This window comes from Oryzias latipes, chromosome 17 (genome assembly GCF_053564925.1).
Source record: "Oryzias latipes strain Hd-rR chromosome 17, Olatipes_Hd-rR_3.1".
Taxonomy (NCBI): domain Eukaryota; kingdom Metazoa; phylum Chordata; class Actinopteri; order Beloniformes; family Adrianichthyidae; genus Oryzias; species Oryzias latipes.
This window is the reverse complement of record NC_136253.1, coordinates 29,795,663-29,819,756: the sequence shown is the minus strand read 5'-3', so window position 1 is coordinate 29,819,756 and position 24,094 is coordinate 29,795,663. Positions and strand designations below refer to the sequence as shown.

At 37.8% G+C, this 24,094-nt stretch overlaps 2 protein-coding genes across 2 annotated transcripts in view; both read right to left on the bottom strand.

The window, feature by feature from the left end:
• The window catches only part of arhgap21b (Rho GTPase activating protein 21b), a 31,437-nt gene extending 23,778 nt beyond the window's left edge, over positions 1 to 7,659 (bottom strand). Inside the window, exons 1-4 of the mRNA XM_011486872.4 lie at positions 7,413 to 7,659; positions 6,216 to 6,406; positions 269 to 439; positions 136 to 157 (exon numbers count right to left, since the gene is read on the bottom strand). Coding sequence (XP_011485174.1) covers positions 136 to 157; positions 269 to 439; positions 6,216 to 6,284 — 262 coding nt within the window. The 5' untranslated portion in view covers positions 6,285 to 6,406; positions 7,413 to 7,659. The remainder of the gene's footprint in view (positions 1 to 135; positions 158 to 268; positions 440 to 6,215; positions 6,407 to 7,412) is intronic.
• Positions 7,660 to 8,922: 1,263 nt separating this feature from the next.
• On the bottom strand, positions 8,923 to 19,847 carry prtfdc1b (phosphoribosyl transferase domain containing 1b). Its single transcript, XM_004079262.4, has 9 exons — positions 19,605 to 19,847; positions 19,327 to 19,433; positions 17,079 to 17,262; positions 16,663 to 16,728; positions 13,320 to 13,337; positions 12,062 to 12,144; positions 11,833 to 11,879; positions 11,632 to 11,708; positions 8,923 to 9,482 (listed from the first exon to the last, which is right to left on the bottom strand). The coding sequence occupies exons 1-9, from the start codon at positions 19,650 to 19,652 to the stop codon at positions 9,435 to 9,437; spliced, it is 678 nt and encodes a 225-aa protein (XP_004079310.1). The 5' UTR covers positions 19,653 to 19,847; the 3' UTR covers positions 8,923 to 9,434.
• Positions 19,848 to 24,094: the final 4,247 nt, after the last annotated feature.

Sequence of the window (24,094 nt, the reverse complement as noted above, 5' to 3'; positions counted from 1 at the left end):
CTTGGCAGCCTTACTTATAGACTTTAAAGCTATTTTAGCAGGCATTTATAAGCACTTTTAAACATAATAAAACATAACTTTAGGGACCAATCTATTAAGAGAAAAAAAACAAGACATATTTTGTTTTTGACTTACCTCTGCGGCCTTGATCTTCCACCTGAAAAAGTCCAAATACATGCATTTCAATGCCTGCCTTCATCATGATGTCAGAATTTAACACAAGCTTCTAGCATGTTTCTTTTTTAGTGAATACATTTATGAAACTAACCGGGAAGCCGTGCATGCTCGATTCCGGAGGATACACGATGAAATGTCGCAAGGTGAACCCGAATCCTTGGGATGTGCGTCGTAAAAGCAGAGTTTTAGGCCTCTGCCATGCAAATGGTTCCTCTTCTGTTGCAAAAGGATCTGCCAAAGTCCTCCACGCTCCATAGTCGCTCTGACCAAAGAAGAATAAAGAAACAGGAATCGGTTAAAGGGCAGGAAAACCCCAACAGAAAAATACAAAACGGACAAAACTCCAAAATAAAAACTTTGTCAAATCTAACTTTGATCATTTAATAAAGTTGGAAGTTCTGAATAAAAGCAGACATCTTTACAAGTCGAAGAAGCAAAGTCAAGAGGCAGCAAAACAGAAGTATGATAACTGATCATAGCATTTCTGTCCTTTTTGTCAACTCTAAAAATAACAACTTGAAAAAGCAAAGCAATTTATGAAATATATTGCAACACCCAGGATGTGTGTCTGCTACCCAGACTTTTCACACATGAATCAACTTTTCATAATCAGGTGCACACACTGAATCACTGTGTTGGCACGGCCAGAGAGGGTGAGACATGTTATTGTGTTGATTAATTTTTCCCACATAAAGCACCACAGCCTGATGGAGTCAAAAAAATTCCTAAACTGCTTCAACCACAGAAAAACAGCTTAAAACAGATGAAATTGCCAGTTTTTGGTGTAAGTAGATGTTCAAAATATGCCTGCCTTTTTCTATAAGCTGTCTTATCTTTAATGTTGTGTTTATCAACTAAACTTCTTGAGTTAAACGATCGAGGTATATGTGGGGTGACAACCTCATCGGACTCAAATCTTTACCATATCAAAATAAGCACAAGGTTTTTTTTAGCTTTTCATTGCTGCACAAAAAGATCCAGTTTGTATTTTATTTTCTCCACCTTTACTCTGTCTCAAATAAGCCCCTCCCCCTTTTCCCACAATGTGAGGAATTTGATGAGCTTGCGTTAACATCTTCAGCTGTGGTGTTTGCACAGTAAAATGTTGCAAAAAAGAAAAAAAAAACTGAATTTACCAGCTTAAAGGCATTTTATTGTAGTATCGAGTCTAAAATATGCAAAGAATATCGTAACTGTTAACACGTATCTCTTGATCACACTGGTCAAGCTTGTTTTACAAAAATAATTCATACAGATCCTTCAGTGAAACAGTCACTGCAGATACTGACATGAGTCAAAAAATACAAGAACAAAAAACACACACAAAAGAATGACCAAAATATTTAACTAATTCAGGTACAAAGAGATTGTTTTTTTTGTGTATACAACATTAAAGGATGCCCTTTTAGCTTTTTCTGCTTTCAACCATGAATTTATAAAAAGAACAAACCTTCAAAATGGAAAAGCTTTTTTTAATGTGGCAAAATGTTCCAGTGAAAACACAGAATTGAGAGAAGCTTCTGTACAACAACCACACAGAGCAAAGAAAATGCTGCAGGTACAGTTGACTCCAATGTATCCTGAAGAAACCAGATTAACCGGTTTACAGTGAATAACCATATTCAGCAACGCCATGGGTTTCATGTTTAAGTCTGTGCTTGTCTGCTTCCTTACAAGCACACCTACCAGCATTTAGATTCATAAGGAGACAGCTCCAAAAATGACGTGACTATAGATCGCAGGAAGTAAAGCAAAACCTGCACCGATACATGAACAACCTCAGGGTAAGCAAGTCCTAGTCTGCCCAATTGGATCGGGGAGTGAGGCAGTTTTCCACTCGATGATCTTTAGAGGTGTACAAAGGAAGGGGGTGTGGGCCTCATAACACACACTTGCCATGCAGTGTTATCTCACCTCCTGCAGAGTTAAAGCTGCCTTTATACAACAAGTCAATAAGATCCAAAATCACATGGTGGTTTCCCTTTCAATTGAAAAGGAAGGAAAACCAACACAAGGAAAGAATGAAAATTTATCCCAGGAGCTCAGATGAGGAATTCTTGGTATCTGTAACATTGTTCAGGAGGACTAATGAGGAGAAAACATCAAATGTGTACCAAAACATACACCGTTACTAACCGCCAATAATTGCCTCTCACCCATTTATGAATCACCAGACTGATGGTTGCACTGGGTGAGGCAGCATCAATTAGGTTTCCTGTACCATTTGTTATTCAGTTGCATTTTCCTTGTATAAAAAAAGGATTAGCCCTTGATCTCAGGAGGCAAACATTTTAACACGGCAAAAAAATAATTTATTAGATTCCACTCCTCAAATTAAGCAACTTTTTTGCCATAGTCCACTGGACTGTATTATTGCACAATTCCTTCATAACAAGCTAATATTTAATTTTATATGCCTGTGATCATGTCTACACTCCCAAAGCAAAAGATAAAGAATGAGTGGCATTTGATAAAAACACGAGGGTTTTAGAAATAGCCGAATAGGGATTTTAAAGTCTCTTCAAACCATTATTAATGAAAAGGTTTGAAGCTAAAAGCTCAAAAGCCTGAGAGCAGAAATAAAGCTGAAAAGTAGAGAAAAACTATCCCAGTTATCATTTCTGCCTTTTCTATTGAGCTAAAACCTTCACGTGCTTGTCCAAGCATAGAATTAGCACATAGAAGATAAGTCTGGTATGTTTGCTAAGCTGCTTGAACTTTAACTTTTTAACCTAGTGTTTAACAGGGCAATCATTTTAAATTAATGATTTTATTCTAGTTTTATTTATTCATTTTTACCTACAACCGTTTATGTTCTAAAAAAAATATGGTGGCAATAGCAGAAAGCAAAGGGGATAGTTTTTGTTAATGGAATTTCCATACTTATTAAACGACTGACACAATCCATTTATAATACAAACGGAAATTAAACTAATAATACAAATTCAGCTGTGATCCTACCTCGACTGGAATTTCCACCTTTAGCATATTTAGGAAATAACTGCAAACCACACCTTAAGCTCAGCATTTTGGAAAACTGATTTAAAAGACATCGTCAGCAGCACATTAAATCTGCCCCCACCAGCAAACACAAACAACGCAGAAGCACAAAACCATGAATTAAAAGAAAAACTAGTTCTCTGTGGGCTGCTACATTCTACACCACATCCTGGCCAAACCAAACACAATGCTGTTATAAGCCTGTGATAATAATAACAGAGCTTCACAAGCAAGGTCTGGCTCTCCAAAGCTTGCCGCTTAGGCCAAGGTCAGAAGTGCTGTAGGGCCTCATCCGTGATCTTTTTTTCAGGCTCTAACAGCAGGTTGGTCAGGACAACAGCCTTTCCTCAGAAACTTCACTTCACTTCACTTCTGATCTGAGGCAAGGACCAAACATGTTCACATAAAGTCACGGTTCGTGTGGAAGTGAACCCTGGTGCAGTTCACTGCAGTGTGAATACTACTGTAAATCACACTTAATGCCTTAATTTATTTTTTGTTTTTAATTTTTTTATAAACAACAGTGCACCTTTTAATCCGGAGCACTTTATGGATTAATTATATTAATTCTATCGACGCCAAAGCGACTTTGAGAAGTACACGGCGCCAAATGTTTGGTTGAGTGTTATTGTGAATACGCCAACGTGGCTAACGCATTGCGCCAGTTTTTAGTCACAGTAACATTTGCTTTACCTGTACCAGTCTGTTTTTTACATGTTGCAAACAAGGTTGAAGTATTGATGAAAGTATTGTGAGTACGCTAACACTTCTAACGTGGCTAACGTGTAGCGTGTTACAAACAAGTTTAGAGTAAACAGAGTGAATAAAAACTGACTGATTGACTTCTCTCTTACTCGTTTGTCTAGCCTTATAGTTTGGTGCTTCTCATATATAACATCATTTTAAAAATACACCATTCATTGACGGTGCCCCATATAATCCAGTGAGCCCTATAGTGCAAATAAATACAGCAAGTACCATTAAACTGACTGTATTTCAATTCACACGTTTACAATTCAGCATGTTTAACTCAAGACCAATTTTGATTGGTGATTTACACTTCCATTAGTAGAAAACAGGAATTCATGCATGAAAACAGAAACCCGGTTTATGCCTTAAAAGTTGATGGTTTTGCACAGATTTACGGAATTGATATTAATATAATTAGCTGGATTCATTACTTTTTCTAAACTCAGCTCTAGTGTGAACTTTGATAACTTTCTGGCAGGCTAAAGATGTAAAAAAAAAAAGAGAATAGAATAATCTTAGAGCAATGATTATGAGTAAACGATTCGATAAAAATGTCTTGGTTAGATCTGAATATGCACTGTAGCACAACTGTTGGCTTGACTGAAAAATAAAAACATTTAATTGCAGAATACATGAAAGATCTGATCAAGAAATTGATTTATTGAACTGTTGACAAAGGAAAAAACATTACTAGCATCAAAGGAAAAACTTCTTTTGTTCAATTTGTCACTAATGATTCATCATCCAAGCCTTTATGACTTATCTAAACAAGACACACAAGGGCTTTTGTCGCAGACGGGATAGACGTTTCACTAAATAGGCGAGTTATAGGAGGGAAAAAATAAATCAGAGCCATGCCTTATGTTTGCTCCAGAAGCCTAACTATAATGCCACAGGAAGTAACAGGCTGCTCTATCTAATTGAAGTTCAATTTTCCCTTCCGATCGCCATCAGTTGGCCATGTGATGCCTGCACTGAGGGTTCTGTCAAAAGGCAGCCACCCAAAATGAGATAAATAATGAGCTTTAATGAAGACAAAATTACGAGGATAAGTCAGTGACTTCTTCTTTGCTAAATATACTTCAGCTTTCAAAATCTGTATTATAAGTTCATTTTTATGTTTTGTTTTGTTTTTTTTAATCATATTTTTTCATGGTAACTATTTTTCCTATTATCGATTTCAAAAACTTGTATCAAGAGTTATTCACATGATTAATGTAGATTATCTTTGGGTAAAAAAAGTAAAACAAAACAAAAAAAGCCAAGCTTAAAGGACATAGTCTATTATATTCAAAGTTATCATCTATCATTCCATCTTCCACTGCTTATCCGGGTTGCGGGGCAGCAGACTGAGCAGAGATGCCCAGACTTCCCCTCGCCCCAGCCACTTCCTCCAGCTCCTCTGGGGGGGACCCCGAGGCCTTCCCGGGCCAGCCGACAGACATAGTCTCTCCAGCGCGTCCTGGGTCTTCACCCGGGGCCTCCGCCCAGTGGGAAATGCCCGGAACACCTATCCAGGGAGGCGTCCAGGAGGCATCCGGACTAGATGCCTGAGCCACCTCAACTGGCTCCTTTCGATGTGGAGGAGAAGTGGTTCTACCCCGAGCTCTCGACGGGTGACCGAGCTTCTCACCCTCTCTCTAATGGAGCGCCCAGCCCCCCTACGGAGGAAGCTCATTTCAATCTGGTTCAGCCTATCCAGTTTGTTGAAAGTATTAGAATGACCATCGTATCTACCATTCATACAAGCTCACCTAGAGAAAGCGATTCTTTTAAAAAATATAAACAAACAGGGGAAGCTTGAGCAATTTCAAAAATATATAGACTTTTTTTCTAAGAGTTTTTCCATTTATAGCAGCTACTCAAAAGATATGAGGGTGTTTCTTTAGACGACACACTTTCAGAGAAGCAGATGGTGTCCTGTCTGCTATAATAGAGGTCACAGCCTCTAATTTCAAAAAACGGCTTTAGCACTTTTGTTTCTTTACACTTATTTTACAAACATGTTTTATAAACAGTTTTAACCTTATTTGTATATTCTTGTACAAGAACAGTTTTAAAACATTTTTTATCCAACTTACATTTCTTTATCCACAACTTGATGAGAGAACGTTTTATTTATGATGAAGACACTGGCGAAAAAACAGCCAATAAACCCCTACTTTGAGCTAGAAAAACTTATTTAAAGCCACAACATCAATTCCCAAAAACCATTTTCATATTTCCTCATGACAGAGAGCAAATAAACACAACAAAGGTAATCCAAAAATTGGTTTGTCTGTACTCACCTCACAGAAAGAAAACCGTGCTCTTTTCTCCTCATCTTCACAGGGAGGACCCCAACGGAACGCCATCATTTAACTTTGGTTAAAATCCTGCTGTGAGTAAAAGCCCACACTGACGATTCAGTGCCAAAAAGACGCAGCAAAACATACCGTCTTGATTTATAATCCCATTTTTTCTGAAATCCAAAGCCCATCTGTTAAAAAACAAGCACAACAGAAGAGTTTAATCAATAAGGTGTGAAAGCTCCAGGATCTCATTCAGCAAAACATCAGAATTTGTTTTCGTTTTACAGACATTTGTGGCATCATATAACTAATTTCTGCAAAAGTAGGTCCATATAGTATCATTTTCAAAAGAATCCCTGTACTTGTCATCAATGTAATAAAAAACAACATTGTAGTTTATTGTTGTTTTAATCAACGTTATTAACCAAAGGCAAAGAATACCTCACTGGTAGCTTTATTTTACCACTTAAATGTGTTTTGAAGTGAAATTCCTCAGAAACACAAGCCGGGAAGGGAAAAAAGATACGTGAATAAATCATGAATAAATTACCTATTGCATATTGGTCATGTAACCTGTATTCAGTTACTAGCCGCGTTTCAAAGTAATCTGATCCACCTCTAACAGGTTACATAGGCTCTTTTATTAAATACTGACTTCATTTCGCCACTAACTAAGTAAATCGAGGCTAAAAAAAAGGTAAATTAGGCTTCCCCGCCATTATTTTGAAACGCAGAAACTGAGTAATCTCAACGTAATGAATGACCACCAAGCCAACAACAACTGGTCACAGACGGAACGGAAGGCAGGTCGAAGTGAGTCATTGTAGTTCAAATAAGATGCCCCACAACGGATGAAAAGAAACTATAAAATGTGGGTCATTGATTTAAATACGTCGCACTTTAATACTACAATAAAAATCCGGTGGGTTTGCGTAAAGGGGCTGAATTTGATCACAACACTGGAGATCGATCATCAACTCGGCGTGTCTAACTGTTGTTCTTTAGCGCTCAACAAAATGACCTATTACTGCTTTAAACGTCATCTCACAACGAACTTAGCGTCCAGTTACTTTTTGAAAACTTCAATATACTGATAAATAAAAGTACGTGACAAAAACCAAAACAACGCCGAGCCCAAACTAAGAGACTGCTAGCATGTAGCATCTATGCTAACCGTAGTTTGAACAAAGTTACCTGTGTGTTGAACAGCGTCGCTAGAAGCGGACAGTGACGACGGTCCAAAAACGAGACCAAGTGAAACAAAACATCGTACGGCGGCTGTTAAAGGGTCGGACGACAAATTCATCCAACTTGAGTAAAAACGACTTCCTAAGAATTAGTCAAACCCTCTTGGTTGGTGGAGGCGCATGGTTCAGTTTGGTGACTGGAATTTTTTTTTCTCTTTGGTGTTCCAGACTTTGGGATTCCACCTTCGGTCAATAGGATACTTTTTTGTCCAATCATAAGAGGCGTTACGTTTAAGCTGGCCAATCAGGCGCGATTTAACAAAAACGACTCTTGAAAGTTTTTTTTTTTTTTTTTTTTTGCCATTCTGAAAACGCCGAACAAATTTAGAGCCTATAAACTCACAATGTGAAGAGTAGACGTTCACAAAAGAAGATCTGTCGTTAAAGAATTTCCCAAAAAAGTTGTGTATTCTTGCAGCTGACAACAAACGAGTCCTAACGAACAACATGGGTAAACGGAGGATCACATGTTTCGGTTCAGAGTGAGGTCGCGCTGAGCATGTGGATGGAAAAGGATGTGGAATGTGGGTTCAAAAATTCCACATCACATTTCTGAAAATACTGTTTCCTTCCTTATTTTTTTTACAGACACGTGCCTTGAAAGCGCGTATATTAAACCCACTCAACACATATATCGTTGGTGTTTTTGAAGGAGGGGGTCTGACAAATGTCTTTTCTATCCCTCCCCACCACCTGTTCATAGCTTTTGTTGGAGGGGTCAGCACTGGGAGGAGACTTTCACAAAGCTGCCTTCACCAGCCTGTTTTGCTTTCAGCAGTCTGGGTATAGGATTTCCAAGAAATAACTTGCAAACGTGCAGTTGTTGCCTCACTAACTTTTTTCAATTCAATTTTATTTAAGTTGCTCAAAATCACAACAACAGTTGTCTCAATGGGTTTCGTTTTTAAATTTATTACTTCCATTTAAGAAGTAGTTGATTTTTCTTTTATTTCCAGACTTTTGTATTCCTTTTTTTATGTTTATAAACCTAACTAAAATCCAAAGCTCGTTTCTTTCCCATTTCTGGTAAAATGCTCTCCATAACACCCTTTTAGCCGGAGCACTTCACGCTCCAATTTAAGAATTTCCTGCAGGGAATCATAATATTAGCTATAAACAGAAGGCACAGCAGATCAACATAGCAGTTATTTTTAGCACTCTCTATTTTCTGAACAAATCTGTAATCTAATATTTCATGTTGTGTCTGCAGCAAAGGATTGTGGTTAGAATAATCAGCAAGAATGTTTCCGATACTGAAATTCACAACTTAAAATCCCTATAAAACTTGTAAGGAATGTATAGAATAGGTTTGGGGGGGTTGACCTTTAAATATTACCAGTAAAACATATTACATGAAGGCCATTCTCTCCCACGAGCTGAACCAAAGTACCACTGCAAATTGCTAAACTCATGAGGGAATATGAAAAACACGGCAGCTCATCATTCTCACACCAAACTGAAAGGTTAAAAAATATTTTATTACAACACTACAGACAGATATTACGCTAAATGAAATACAGGGGAGGAAGAGGTAGTTAGAACAAGTGTTGACACTTCTACAATATTTTCCCCTGAGAATTACAAATGACAGCCGCTACCTACCACCAAGAACGTGTAACATTCTCTGGTTAAGAACATTCTTTTCACATGAAAAGCTTTGTCCTTGTTGTAATCACAATAATTTGGCCCGTCACATTAGATATAAATCAGTTTTAGATTCACACAAAAAAAGACTCATTTTAGTAGTAAACATACAGTGTGTAACAGTTCTATTAACACGAGGGGAATAAAGTTACTTTAAGACAACAAAGTTTGCTCATGGATACCATAAGGTTAGTCACTAAAATGTATTTTTGCAGGAAAGATATTATTGGAGCTATATTTGAACTCCGAAGCAACCTTTGGAGTTGCAAGTTAACAATTGTTAGCTGACAAATTAGCTGCAGTTGTCTCGGTTACAGGCCTCTCTTTAGATTTTATATTTCTTCTTTCCACTTTCGCTGATCACACATATGTGCTAAAAAAGAAAGAAAGAAAAGAGTTAAAGCAAAATTTTACAATATGCTCACAAATGAGAACTGGGCCGAGTGAAGCTACGTTCACACCAGGCATGTGACACGTGTTCAAGACCACCTTAGACGAGGGTTCTAGAATACACATATGGCCCGTGGTGATCACACTGGAAACGCGTGGTTTGTCTGTAGGGCCCAAAAAAAGTCGTAAAAACTTGCGTAGCTACGCGTGAACATGAAAGATTTGAATGCAGCAACCCGAAATGAGCATTTACATAGACTTTTCACTGAAAGTGTGTTGCTAACGGCGGTGCGAACAAAGCTCGACTGTGAAGACACCCATAGAAAATAGTTTACTTCCAGCTACAACCAAATGAAGTCAACCCAGTCGCCATCTTTTCGTGATATGGACGCCTCCATGATAGAGCCAGATATCGACAGTAAGCAGAGATTGGTCCAAGTTGGTAACAACATTTCTATGGCAACCACTCTCGGCAATCAGGAGTAAGCTTGTTGTGAACGCCATACCCCTACAACTTGAAAGTGTGCCCGGGAGAATCTGTTAATTAAACACTTCAAACTTTTGACAAAACATCACATAGTTATTGAGGCATCTGATTGGTCAGTTTATACCTTGACTAACATTTTCTAACTAAATGTTAGAAAATGTTTTCTTGACTAACATCACTCCTGTGTTTCGCTCCATTGGCTCCCAGTTGATTCCAGAATCAAGTTCAAGGTCCTCCTGTTAACCTATAAGGCCTTACATGGAATGGCCCCGTCCTATATTAAGGACCTCATAGTCCCTTACCACCCAAACAGAACACTTCGCTCGCAAAATGCAGGACTGCTTGTGGTTCCTAGAATTAGTAAAAGTACGGTTGGAGGTAGAGCGTTTAGTCACCAAGCCCCTGTCTTATGGAATAAACTCCCAGCTCATGTAAGAGAGGCCGACTCAGTTTCTACATTCAAAGTTAGACTGAAAACATTCCTATTTGGACAGGCTTATTGTCAGACTAGTTAGTATTCAGAGATTATTTAACTTAATGTTAATTTGTTTAAATTAAACTTAATAATAACTATTTCTTTTAAAAGGCTGCTAGAAGTTGAAGCTGGGGTAACTATGGTGCACTGGGGTTCTGTCCTCTTTCCTGTTTTTACTTCTACCCTTCCTCTCCTCTATTCTTGATCATAATTTATCATTTAGTTCTCCATGCCTCTGTTTGGTGCAGTGCGATTCATGTATTGTCCCTCTTTTCCTCTCCCCTCCTGGGGAGTGGGAGTGCTTCCAGACTCCAGTTGGCTCATCCGTGCTCCAGTTCCTGACCGTTTACCTCGCCTTTGCTCCTGCTCCTACACCTGGCTGTGGATCCTGCCTCTGGCTCATCTCTGGCTCGTCTCTGCTCTGTACCTGACCGAGTACCTCGTCTCTGCTCCTGCTCCTACACCTGGCTGTGGTTCCTGTCTCCGGCTCGACTCGCGCCTTTGACTGTCCCCACAACCACGGCTGGATGAAGCTCGTCTGCTGGACTTTTATATATGTAGTTGTAGATTTAGATAAGTTAATTCTTCTCTAAGATTTCTGGTAAATCGCCTGTCCGTCCTGGGGGAGGATCCCTCCTTCATGCGGGCACCCCTGAGGTTTCTTCGTTTTTTCCGGAATCCGGTTTTTTTGGGAGTTTTTCCTTACCGCGAAGGGGGGTCTAAGGGCAGGGATGCCAGTATAGCTTAGTCAGTTTGTTAGTTCATTTTAGTATTTTTCTATTGAACTCTTTGTATTCGTGATCCTTTTGATTTCATGTTTTACTTCGAAGCCCATCGAGACGACTGTTGTTGTGATTTTGGGCTATACAAATAAAATTGAATTGAATTGAATTGAATTTTCTACAGAAAAGAATATTATAAGAAAATTTGATTAACAACAACAGGGCAAAAATGGTTATTCTAACAAATAGAATGGCTTAGAAATGTTTATTTCTCAATAGAAGTCTATTGGATTTTGGCTTCTTGGAACCAGCAGGCACTTCCTGTTTGGAACGCCAAGAGGGGGGGGGGGGGGGGGGGGTTGTGTCACTCAGTCCAGTTCTCACATGGTCTTAACAGACAGCCATTCGGATTTCTTCCTTTACACCCAGCCATTGTTGTCTGACTTACATTGAGGTCTCTGAAATACTCATTATAGTCCAAGGCATAGCCAACCACAAAACGATTGGGTATCTCAAAGCCGACATCTGAAACAATAGCATGACAAAGATGAGCATTATTTCAGAATTTTTCCAAGGTGACTCATTTCAACAACTGTGTCACATGTGAACAAAAAAGTGACTCATATATAAAGAGCTGGTAGATACACACAGTCAGGAACACAGGTTGGGCTGAGCTGCACTCTCTTTACCAGTAACCTGAGGAAACAAAAGCAGATATTATTGAAAGCCTCTTTTTTGGGGGTGTGGATTGATGGAGCAGAATTTTTCTTTATAAAGTGATGCGTCAACAGCTCGAGGTAATTGGTTCTGTCTGTATGTTTCTGACATAAAGATAAAATGATTTATAATAAAGGCTGATTTTGTTGTGAAAATGTTACCCAGCTATTTTGATCATTTTGGGCCTGAAAGACTCCACGTGCTTCAGGAGGGTCTTCATCGTCTTTCCGGTGCCCACAATGCCCTGTGGTAGCGGAAACGGAGCCATGATTTATAAAGCTATTTTTAAATGAAACAGAAACATTTACCCTACAACACTTAGAGCGTTAACAATTCACAAAAAGTTCATCACCTAAAAGATAAATTCTTTAAAAACATTAAGATGTAAACCAAACGTTTACCAATAATTTTGTAGCAAAAAAAGCTGCATTAGACAGAGAGAAAAAGAGTAAAATAAATATAACTACAATACTCAATGGAAGAGCAAATAACCCTCAATAATTGGGAGTAATGGATACTGGATTTGCCATTATTTGACCACTACCATTATGTATTTAAACTTGGAGTGTTGCAACATAGAAACTTATGTTTTAATAGTAAAAATTACAATAATCCTTTAAAATGCGTTCAATTTAAGAGCAGTATACCATGTAGTTAAATAAAACATCATTTTACTTTATGAACTGTTTTTATGGCCACTTTCAACAGAATAGGAGCCATACCTTTTTAAAATGAATGTCGGTCACACGTTGGACCTAAATTTGCATGAATACATGCACACAAGGAACACGGAAATTCAAACTTTACTTTTATCTGAACTTTGCTTGTCTGTCCTTGATAGAGATGTGTTGTTTTTTGGCAGGCGGAGAGGAAAAAGCCAGTCACGTCCTATTTTGTGTTCCACTGTCTAAACAGCAGGTGACGCAATCAAAAAGAACACTTATGTATTTTAATATAATGATATGAAAACTTTGATGTAAAAGCTAGTCATTTATTTCAGCCTGACAATTTAGAGATTAAAGATTCAAGTTGTAGTTTTCAGGATTCTACTTATAAACCTAAAACAAAGATCTTTTCATTGATTAGTGAAAAAAATCAGCTTGAGCTAACAACGAACCTTTCACAGAGAGAAGAGCAATGACTAATGGCTACTTCTAAGCTGTCTCATAAAGAAGTCAGTGTTTACACAAAGGAATTGTCACGAATGACGTTTCTCCAGTGCTCCCATTCTCAGCATTAGACTTGTTTCCTCTGCTAACAGGACAAAGTCAGGGATCCTTTCTGAAAGTAGGTCTGACAATTAAAAAAGGTTTATTTTGTTTAACTCCGATCCAATAAGAGGAACAATAACTTTAAATGACTGCTTTGGAGCTGGATAACAAGCATAAATAGGTTTGGAGAAGGAAAAGCGAGACTCACCTCCACAATCAAGACGTTCTTATGCGAACATGTTCAGGAGAGAAGAAAGAGAAAGACATGCCATTATTCTTGATTGAAAACATGTAACAATCTCTTATCTGAAAGGATCTAACATCCATTTTAAATGCTGATTACTCATCACAGACCATTTATGTCATGCAGAATGACATTAAATCTAAGCTCTTATGATACTTCTTACTCTGGAGATGCCTAAACACAAAATGCAACCACATCCAAAGACTTTTAATGACCTGTAATACTGAGGCTTTTCTTACTTTTGTGCCATATAAGAGAGTTGAACTAAAACAAGAATGCAGGAGAGAAACTGTAGCTTCGCCCAGACAGGAAATCTGTGCAGAGCTGCTTTGAATGTCCCACTGGCATAGCTGAAATTCTGCAAACGTCTGTCTTATTAACTGAAGACAGCTGGACATTTCGAGTCAGTGCGTTAACCTCTCTTTAGCTTATAGTGGGGTCAAGATGAAAACTAAATCTCTAAAACCAAGTCTACAATAAATTCCTCCACAATTTTGTGTTTTACTTTTCTTTTTTTCACACGTATAATACCGAAAACCCTTAAATATGGACTAATATTCTATATGCACTTTTAGTAAAGAAAATAAAAAAAAGGACAAATCAGTACTTTAATCAAGGGCAGTAATGTGTTTGCTGTGACATGTTTAACTTTTTACCAGCACCTTTTATAGTTTTAACTGGCCACTAACATCAGCTGTGTATCACTGGAAGATCCAGGATTTCACAAACACACCTGACATTCTGAGGAGAAGGCACACGGCAGGGACTCAAACAGATGACTTCGTGTTTCAGGTGCTGGTGTTCAGCTACAGCATCAACTGCTGAGCTCAACAAAAATGTATCTTAACTACCTACTCCGATTAAAATGGTGTTTGTGTTTTTAACATGCTCTTGTGGCATTTTTCTGATGACATATATTAAGAAAATTAAGCTCAAAATTGCATCCACTTTATTCAAATTGAATCGGTTAGTTCAAAAGGGGCCCAGGTCCAAGAGGTTTGTTTTTCCGGGAAATGATTTTAATTGCATAGCTTAAAGGGAGGCTACACCAAATGATTAATACTTTACCCAGATTTAGCACCAGTTAGCTTACAAATGCTATAACATGAAGCCTCACCACAAATGCTATAATATGAAGCCTCACCTCACCTTTATCATTTTAGAGGACTAGCAAACTCAAGTCTCTGGACTTGGGCCCTTCTTGAATTACACAGTGGTGCTGCCATATTGGATAACTAGTGCTGCCATCTGTGGGATGAAGCAAAACCCATGCAAGAGAGGCCCAAGTCCAGGAATTTGGCACTTGATGCATTTTAAATGTCAAGCATAGTCAATACATTACGGACTTGGGACTTTTGTGCACATAATCAGATAGCTTTTCCCTTGAAGACCATAGAACATATAATATCTCTATTTTGAAAAATTGTAGACTTGGGCCCCTTTGAACTAACTGATTCAATTTTTGTGAATTTAAAAGCAAATGGGGAAAAAAAGAGCTTAATTGTGATGCAGAAAATATGCTGGGCGGGTCACAAGCTCCCTGTTCGAGCTCTCAGCAAAGGGGAAGGGGGGCGGGGTTGCTCCGTGCCAACGGTCCTGACGTGAATATTTTAAGACTTTCTGCCGCTCTGTTGAAAATGTGTCCCAGATAAGAAAAGGACACCGTTTTTTGGTCTCTTAGTCATAAAAATACAACTGGAAACACTTTTAAAGTAGCTCAAAAGATGCTTGGAGAGGGTCTTTTTGAAACTGGAGTTTTTACTCTTTGCTTTGGTTGAAAATACCAAGGCAAAGTTTTTTTAGCACTCATATCAGCAGAGGAAATGTTTTGAACCCAACTACACATACAACAAAAGGTTCAGTTTTTTTTTGGTTCATGTAAAGCAGAAGTGGGAGCTGAAACCAAACTAAATAAGCAGAAAATATGTGTAAAACCACTGATTCAGCTGACACAATACATTGATAAATAAACCCCTGGTTGTAAGAAAACAACACAATCCTGTGTAAACAAAGACCTAATATCTGTCTTAGGATAATTGGTAAGCTGGACACCATTTGAGCCATTTTATTTTATTTTTTGGCTTTCTTTAAGCTAAGTATTAAAAAGAAACCAGACAAACATGAGTTTCTTTGACAGATTGTTTAGCTTTCTGGAGTTCTAAGACAAAGTTTGCCAAGACTGGAAAGTCCACTTCACAGTTAAAATGAAACCAAAACTGAATCAGACCTGATATTGACTTATTTTCTCAGATCTTTCAGGATGGACGTTAGCAAAAAATAAAAAAAATGAGGAAAGCAGAAAAGCCTTTTGTGTTTTCTCAGTGGTGTTTTCAAGACATTTTCTCAGGAAAAAGTTAAAACTGTTTGACTCATACTGCATTTCAGTTTTTTCCCCACATCAAATCTATAAATACACAGAGCTACAACAGGCTTGTACTTGAACTCTGAGTTAAAAAAAAAAATAGGGAAGTGTAAATCTATCCTTTTTAGTCGAGAGTCGGTGGCACGCTGCTGCATTTTAAGGGTCTAAACCAAATTAATATTCCGAATTCAAAACTAAAATATGTATGATAAATTAGAAAAAAAATATTTGGAAGACAACAATAACTGAAGTGCAGTTTTGGGTATATTTGATGCACTACAATTACATTGTTATAAGTTAATGTCAAAATGACATATAAATCAGATAAATTGATGCTGTAAAAAATTTTATTTTTTCACTTTCATCAGAGTCTAAAATGACATTTAACATGTGTTTCTAAGTCTTCCTTTGAGGAACTGCAGGATAACATGAAAAGCAAAAGAAAAACGTTCTATAATTCAGTCAAATTCCACATATGATAATGCAGTTTTTCAAGTTCATCTGATGATCAGACTTATCACCCTGCAGTGTTTCAACGGCACACTTGTGGAGATAATGCCCTCTTGCTTAGTGCTTAGTAAACAGCCAGCTCTTATAGACGCAGACTCTGGTTACATGATAACAAGACAAGCAGCAAAAGTGCAGCACGCTCCCTGCTGTGGCCCGCTTCATCCGCCATCCACTGACTGATAAACTGGAATGAAGCTATAAATAATGCCATTAGTGCAGATGGTAAGCGGGTACTGCTGTTAGAGCAGCCTCTGAAATTAGCTTTTTTCTACAGGTTAGAGGACGTGGCAGATTGTAGAGAAGACTGCCCTCTAGAGGCGGAAGTGTCAGCTCATACACAGCCGGGATCTCTGGCTATGTGTTACTGTGGAGCTCATGGCAGTCTGCTTCAAACAAAAGTTATATATCTTTAGATTTATATATAGAAAAAAATACCTTCCCAGATAAAAAAGACAGATCTTCTGCTCCGAGAATGTGAAGATCTTCAGTTGACTGGTCATTCTGGGAAGAAAAACATGTTTATTTCAGGAAGTGTTGCAATACCATCAGCAAGATAAAAAGAAAAAGACAACAAATGCCTTTGTATACTTAAAAAAATGTTACATCTAAAATCTTATGTAATACTGTTTCCTCCACCACAGGAAAACAACTCATTCAAGGTCAAAATGTATAAAAATATCCCTGTAGTATCTATAACACTACAGTCATCTGGCTAGGTCATGGGATTCACAGTCACCATGGATGATAACCACATGCGTGAAAAGCGGCAGGCCACTCCCACACATTTTTAACCCATGATCATTGGATGTCAACATCATCACTTCCTGCCCTGCAGCAGGATGAAAGCTCACCAGGTAACTCTTCAGGCGGATGAAGTGAACTCTCATGGGAATTGTGTGGTCGGAGTTGCAGCTGAGAGCTTTGATCCTGTCCACCAGGTCGGCGCAGAACTGGTAACCTCCTTTCAGCACGCACAGAACCACAATGTCATGGTCGCCCAGGTCATCCATGATGTTCCGAGCCAGGCGCTCCGTCCTTGAAACGACACAACAAAGAGGCTCTGCAGCAGGAGTTCCCAAAGCTGTCCAGGTTATTTCATAAAAATGTGACATCAAATGGCTTTAGAGCCTTTTAAAAAGGTTTTTTGTTTTTCAAATTCCAATTTCTTTTGTATTTTTTCATGAGCGCCAGGAAAAAAAAATCTATTTTTTTAACACATTTTTGCACTTTATGAAGTAGTGTACATCACAAGAGTTTATGTAATTAGGTTTATGCAGGCAGAACAAAGAAATCTATGGGAAGACAGATTGTGAGAGGGGAAAAATAATCCAATCCATTTTTAGGAACTGAGACCATTTTGTTTCATAACCATTTCCTCTTTAGATATTTTATTGTTTAAGAAGACATAATGGAGACATAATGATTCCATTAATAAAGAGTTTCACTAAAGTTCCTAATAGTAATAAATTTACTTGTTTTGTTGTACATTTCCTCATTATTGCAAAGTGTTTTTTACAAAATGTGACACGTTTGAAAAAAAAAACCTCATCTGTAGCAGTTAAGATTAGGTTTGTGCATGGCAGACAAATTAAACATTAGCATCTCTTGAATTTTGTTTGACATACTTTGATTTCTATAGTATTTCATTTGTCACACAAATAAGTTAAAGATATTTGGTAGATTGTAATTTCTGTTAACAAAAAATAGTATTTTTAAGTCTAATACAAGTAGTCTATTCTAAAAGTGGTACTTATATATTTTAATTATTGTGTGATTAAAATTTTCAAATTTAGTCTGTAAAGTATTCAGTTAGTATACTTTCTACACACTCAACATTATACTTGATATACTTATACACAAGTATACTTCATAAAATAGACCTCAAGTGTACGTTTTTTTTTTACCTTTTGCAAAGGTTTATAGCTAAAATGAGGATGGAGTGGTGAAAAGTGAGGAATCTAAACTAAAACTACTTTTTAATAGCAGTTTTTATTTTAGAAATTGTAAACTAATGTAATTAGGATTTTTTTAATAACTTCCTCTACCTTTAAGGTTTACTTTTCTTTCCCAATCCTGAATTCTAGCAGGTTATTTCTAAACAAAGTGAGTAAGCTTTTACTTTTAACAGATTTCTTTGTTTTAAAAGCCTAAAAACGTTAAAGTTCCCCTCTGATCCCCTTTTGATCTATTTTCAAAGTGTTCCCTTGTTTTTTTTAAAATCATAAATAAAAAAAAACGTCTTTTGTTATCTAGGACATAGTTTCTGCAGAGCAGCAGTAGTTCATGTGAAGTTTACTTCTGAGTGACCACTGGCACAAAGCAGGCCTACCCTTTTCCCACCATCCCTTTTGTTTACACTCTCTCCCACTGGCTTACAGCCCCTCACAACCCCATCCTAACATTTTCAGTCCAACAGAAATGCAGAGCACTATTGCAGCCGTGCAGTTTTTGTACCAGATTCCAGCTCAGACAAGGAGAACAAAGACGTGCATGGATCTATTTGTCTTCAAGTGGATGCTTTAGAATGGAGCAGAAGTATGTGAGCTTGTGGCTTGCTGTCATAGGCCCTACGTCACACCTACAAGCTTTTTACAACTGCATTTTTGTTTGCTCCTGATACACAATGATTTGAATAAAGAAATACTCAGAAATGCAATTTTAAGCTTACATCTTCCGTCAGGAGAAAAATGCTGTTGAACATGTTAAAAACACTTTTTTTTTTTTTTGGAGTGGTTGTTTAAACTGTTGGAAAAACAGTTTATTTCTTTTGGAATTGGTGTCACATTAGGAACATGCATGTGTGGAATGAGGAGCAGGGCTGTTCCCTTCAAATCATATGTGAAAACTTGTCTGGCAGTGCCATCCCACACATGCATGTTCATTTTAAATGCTGCCCTATGGAAAAAGAAAATCTACAACAGTTTAAGGATTATTGTAAAGGTGATCTACATAAAACAAACTTTACTTTTGGTGCATTTTACTACACAGGAATTAGATGGCATCCTATAAAATCTTTGGAAGACACATGGAGCTATGATGTAACCTCACAGAAGGCCAAACATCTGGGAGGTCATCTGACAGGCCTCCAGAGTTTTGTACCTATCCATGATGACGCCATGCGGAATGATGACGCAGTCCAAGTCTCCGTAGTAGTGCGCTGGGTAGCTGAAGAGGTCCAGGCTGTAACCTGGCCAGTCGTCGTGAATCTGAGAGGAAACGCAGCAGAAAGCATTAGATCTTCAGTCTGCATCTTTGCAAGTTTACTGTATTTTTAGTTTTTTAAAGGTGCAAACTTCTACAGTCTACACGTGGCGCCACCCCCTGCAAAACTGCGCAAACGCGTTCATTCACTTCTTCGTTTCCTCTCGTTAAATTACCACAATGCCCTCGCTTTTGCTCTCGGCCCGGACAGAAACTTCAGCCATTTTGAAGAAGAAGAAAAAAAACCCGCTCTCGTTTCAACCAAAGTGCTGCGAGTCTGTGCGGAGGGGTTTGACCTGGTCGGGAGGAGGATCTGCGCGGGGGAATGTGGAGCACTATTGTGAAACCATCCGGGAGTCCCTGCCCCTCTGCAGTGTCACATGCGGCCACCAGGGGCGCTGTGACACCACAATTCCTCAGAATGGAGCGGCCGAGTCAAGAGAACACGCTTTCTTATCTTAACACAATAAAAACATTTCTTTCTTAAAAGACCCCAAAAACAAACAGTTACTGCACTAAATTCTTATCACCTAATTTTTAAAATGTGCCCCTGTTATTATTATTTGAATGCCATGTTAACATTGTTTTCATCATGTCTGCAAACAGTTTTTTTTCAATCTGCTTCTTAATTTTTTAGTATTTAATATTAATTTAAACACGTAAAAGAATCTGTTGTTTTTAAACAAATACAACTATAGAATCATCTTTGAGCAGGTTTGATGCTCTTAATTTGACATAAGTCTTCAAAATTCTTCCCTAATATTGGAAATTTTGAATATAAAATTCTATCTATCTATCTATATAGATTCAATATAGATAGATAGACTTTACTCATCCCACAATGGGGAAATTCTCTTATCTTCAGCAGCAAAAAAAAGACATTCAGGAATTCAAACAACCAAAAAAAGGTGGTGTTCACAGAGGATAGTGACCTTCAGAAAAAATATATATATATATATATATATATATTTATATATTTATATTTATATATGTTGTCCCTTCTTTTTACTTTTTAGTAGGATTTACACTTGTATGTAAACTAAAAATATTTACATCAGCATGTAAAAAGAAGGACTATACAAAAATGTTCCCGTTGTACAGAAGATGTAAAATAGTACATTTATGCTTTATTGCCTAGATCTAAATAAATCTTAAAAATTAATTCAAATCTGGCTCCTTAAGTAAAAATAATTGTGTATTTCTTCAGACAAGGCAAGGCAAGTTTATTTGTATAGCACAATTCATACCCAAAGTAATTCAAGGTGATTCACAAAACAGAAAAATACATTAATATCACAATACATCATAGAAATCATCAACGTAAAATTTACTTTAAAAGAAAAGAAAAAAAAATAGAAAATTGATTTAAAAAGAGAGGAAGGAAATGAAAGAAAAGTGCAGATAGGACCTTTCAGTCATATACACGGCTAAACAGAAATGTTTTAAGTCTAGATTTGAACATGAACACAGAAGAGGCCTGTCTTACGACTTCAGGGAGGCTGTTCCAGATTTTAGCTGCAGAATATTGAAACGCTGATTCCCCTTGTTTAGTTCTGACTCTGGGAATCAACAGGAGGCCGGTCCCTGAGGTCCTCAGAGTACGAGATGGTTCATATGGCACTAACATGTCAGAGATGTCAGGACTCGAGCAGCAGCATTCTGGATGTACTGAAGCTGTTTTACAGCTCGTTTGGAGAGGCCGGTGAGCAGGCCGTCACAGTAGTTTAACCTACTGGAGACAAATGCATGAACAAGTATCTCCAGTTCTGGCTTTGACATTATCTTTTTGATTTTGGCAATGTTTTTCAGATGGTAAAATGCAGCTGATGTTACTGACTTGATATTAATTAACATTAGCTGTTGCATCACACTGTGCAATGTGATGGTGTTCTTTGCAAAGCCAGAACACCAAAAGACTCACTAAAAAACTATTTTTTTTGAGTGCTTCTGGGAGCAGTAAATCAAAACATCACAGGCTGCATTTAATTAGTAAAAATCATTAATATTAAGTTGCTTTTTAACTTTCAGATTTGCTTGGCGTGATTTAGGTCGTTTTGTCCCCCAGAAGGAAATTCTGCCCACCTAGATCTCCAAATTGTCTCTAACAAACTCACATCTTTGGGTTAACATCACCATCTAGTGGGAGGAAAAAAAGACAAATTCTTTTTCTTTTCTTTCCCATTTTTTTTTTTTTTTGAAAGAGGGGACATTGTTTCTTTTGTTGTGTAACTTAAAAATCTCAGAATTGTCACATTTGGTTAAAAGCTATTGTGTAATTCTGCGAGGCAAACAAAAAAAGCATGTTGCAAGCCCTGTCTTATGCAGAAAATGTGCTCTGCTTCAGTGTGACAGTGTGTGAATAAGTGAATTGTGGACGAACCACCCAGGGACCTGTGTGGGCAGCATGTCCAGCAGCAGCAGCAGCAGTAGCAGCAGGGTCTAGGCTGTTGTGTCATTACAGATTAGAGCAGTCTGCCGGCCTCTGTTGAAAAGGGGAGACAAGGTGTCTGGGCCACCCACCCTTGCCCCTCCACGGCAGCTGTAATTTAAACAGCGTTGCAATGACAGCTGGGGATGCAGATGTCAACAGCAACATTAGATTCCAATCATCACTGCGGACTGTCATCACCACCTCAAAGGAACAGAGATGTGTTAAAGCCCCAACACAGGATAAAATCTCAAAAGGAAACGTGCCATCAAAGGCCACCTCTCTCTTGATAGGTTGACTTTCTGTTGCAGGAATGAGGCTGCAGGCTTGACACAGGAACAATCAGGCTCATCTACGGCACAGCAGAGCTTCTGCACAAAGCCAGAAGATGTTTCTGGACGAAGTCCTGTCAGATTGTTTTTGATTCCCTCTCTGCTGGCGAGAGCCGGCCGGTTCCTCCGCTGCCCTCGGGGTGCATGGGAGCAGTCTGGCTTTGGCATTTCACACTCGCTCAGCAGTCAAGGCCTGTGACCGTCTGCAGACTTTACCGCCAACTGCTCCCTTACACCCTCGCTCCTGTTGTTTGGCCAATTATGAATATTCACTTGCTATGAAAGTAATTCTGTCAGACATGCAACTGTCCAGTGGGATAATGTCAGGAGTGTTGTTTGCAGAATTGGAATAGAAGATATCTCCATCCTTTTCCTCTATCAGATTTTGATATCAATGCTGGCAGACAGCAAAACAAAGAATAATGTGACCTAAATATATTTAACATTCTTGGCATTTCTATATGCAGCAAGCTAACGTTACATAAGCCTTGCTCTGTGGAAATGTGTTTACGGACCTGGTCCACCTGTGCATAGTAAATGTTGTGAATCATAAGGCTTTTATTTTGGTAACTGAAATAAATCCTTGTAAAAGAACATTTCTATAAGAAGAAAAAAACAGAAGTACTTTGCTCCTTTTTATTTTTGTGTTTTTAAACTTCCCAGGAGTTTCTTTTTTTTTATGGAGGCAGATTTAAGCTGTCTTGAAAGGTGATAGTGGGATGCAGGTCAGGACTCGCCGATGGCCAAGTTGAAACAGGCCATTTTTGAAAATGTGAATTCCTTTGTTCTGTTAAATGTGCCTCTGGTACTTAACCTGACAAGAGTCCTTCACCTCAAACCCATTCCAGCACTCGGGAGCCCATTTTTCTCTGAAATGCAGATGTAATATTATGATTTCATCACTCATTTAATATATTAAGTGTCTGCATAGAAACAGAGGTGCCTCTAAAACCCAGCAGTGGGATAAAGCTTTGGCACATTCAATTATTGATTAAGTGCCAGCTATGGGTTAAGTTATGTGGTGCATTTTAATGGGGTCAGTTATCATTCAGATGTTATTGAAATCATGCTGGTGAGCTGTCTTGTAAACCCCCCACCCCCTTTGCTTTATGTTGAGATACATTTTATCTGATTATAATACAGTTTTTTAAAATTATAATTTATCTAAAAACTGGCAGAATAAAAGTCAATGAACAAATGCAACTTTTTGTGTTTTTGAATAAAGTTCGTTGAAAAATCTATTTGTTGCCTATTAAACCGTGGAGCAAAAAAACTAATCCTAACCCAAAGTCATCATATTTACTGATATTAAAAACCTGGGTTGCCTCCTTAACACCCATTGAGGATGATATACCGTACATCAAACAGCATCTACTTGAAAACAAAAATGGAAGTTAATTTTGTTTTTATCACTGCAGACAAATTCAGGTATCAAGGAGTTAAAATGTTTTAATGGTCAAAACAAATACATTTGCCAATTCAAAAAAGTATGTTTAAAGAAACGGTCAAATGCAACTTTTTAGGGTTTTTAGATAAAGCTCATTGAAAGATTCTTCTGTAGTAAATTCTGGTGCCTGATACCTTTTTCACCCTGGACAGGAAAACATTATTTAAAGAATGGCTAAGCAGATTTGGGATAACACTTTAGGCTTTTGAAGTTTGTCTTGAAGAGGAAGGCTTGATGAGGTTTGCACTGCAAAATGACAGAAAAATAAAAACGAATTTAATTATTTATGAAGAATTTTATATCAAAGGCATTTTATTTCAATGGTATAAAAAAAAACAAGGGTTAAAATGTGAATTTGTTTCACTAAATGGTCAAATGCAACTTACAGTAAAGTTTCTCTTTTTGCTAAAACTAAAATAAAATGGCAGAAAATTAGATAATTAAATTTTTTTGGAAGAA

What these genes read in the sequence shown, in the direction of transcription:
- prtfdc1b (XM_004079262.4), bottom strand. Translation starts at nt 19,652, where the DNA reads ATGGCTGAAGTTTCTGTCCGGGCCGAGAGCAAAAGCGAGGGCATTGTG. An exon ending in CATGGCGTCATCATGGATAG is followed by an intron (nt 17,263 to 19,326) that starts GTACAAAACTCT and finishes TGTCGTTTCAAG; the next exon opens with GACGGAGCGCCTGGCTCGGA. An exon ending in CCCAACCTGTGTTCCTGACT is followed by an intron (nt 11,709 to 11,832) that starts GTGTGTATCTAC and finishes CTATTGTTTCAG; the next exon opens with ATGTCGGCTTTGAGATACCC.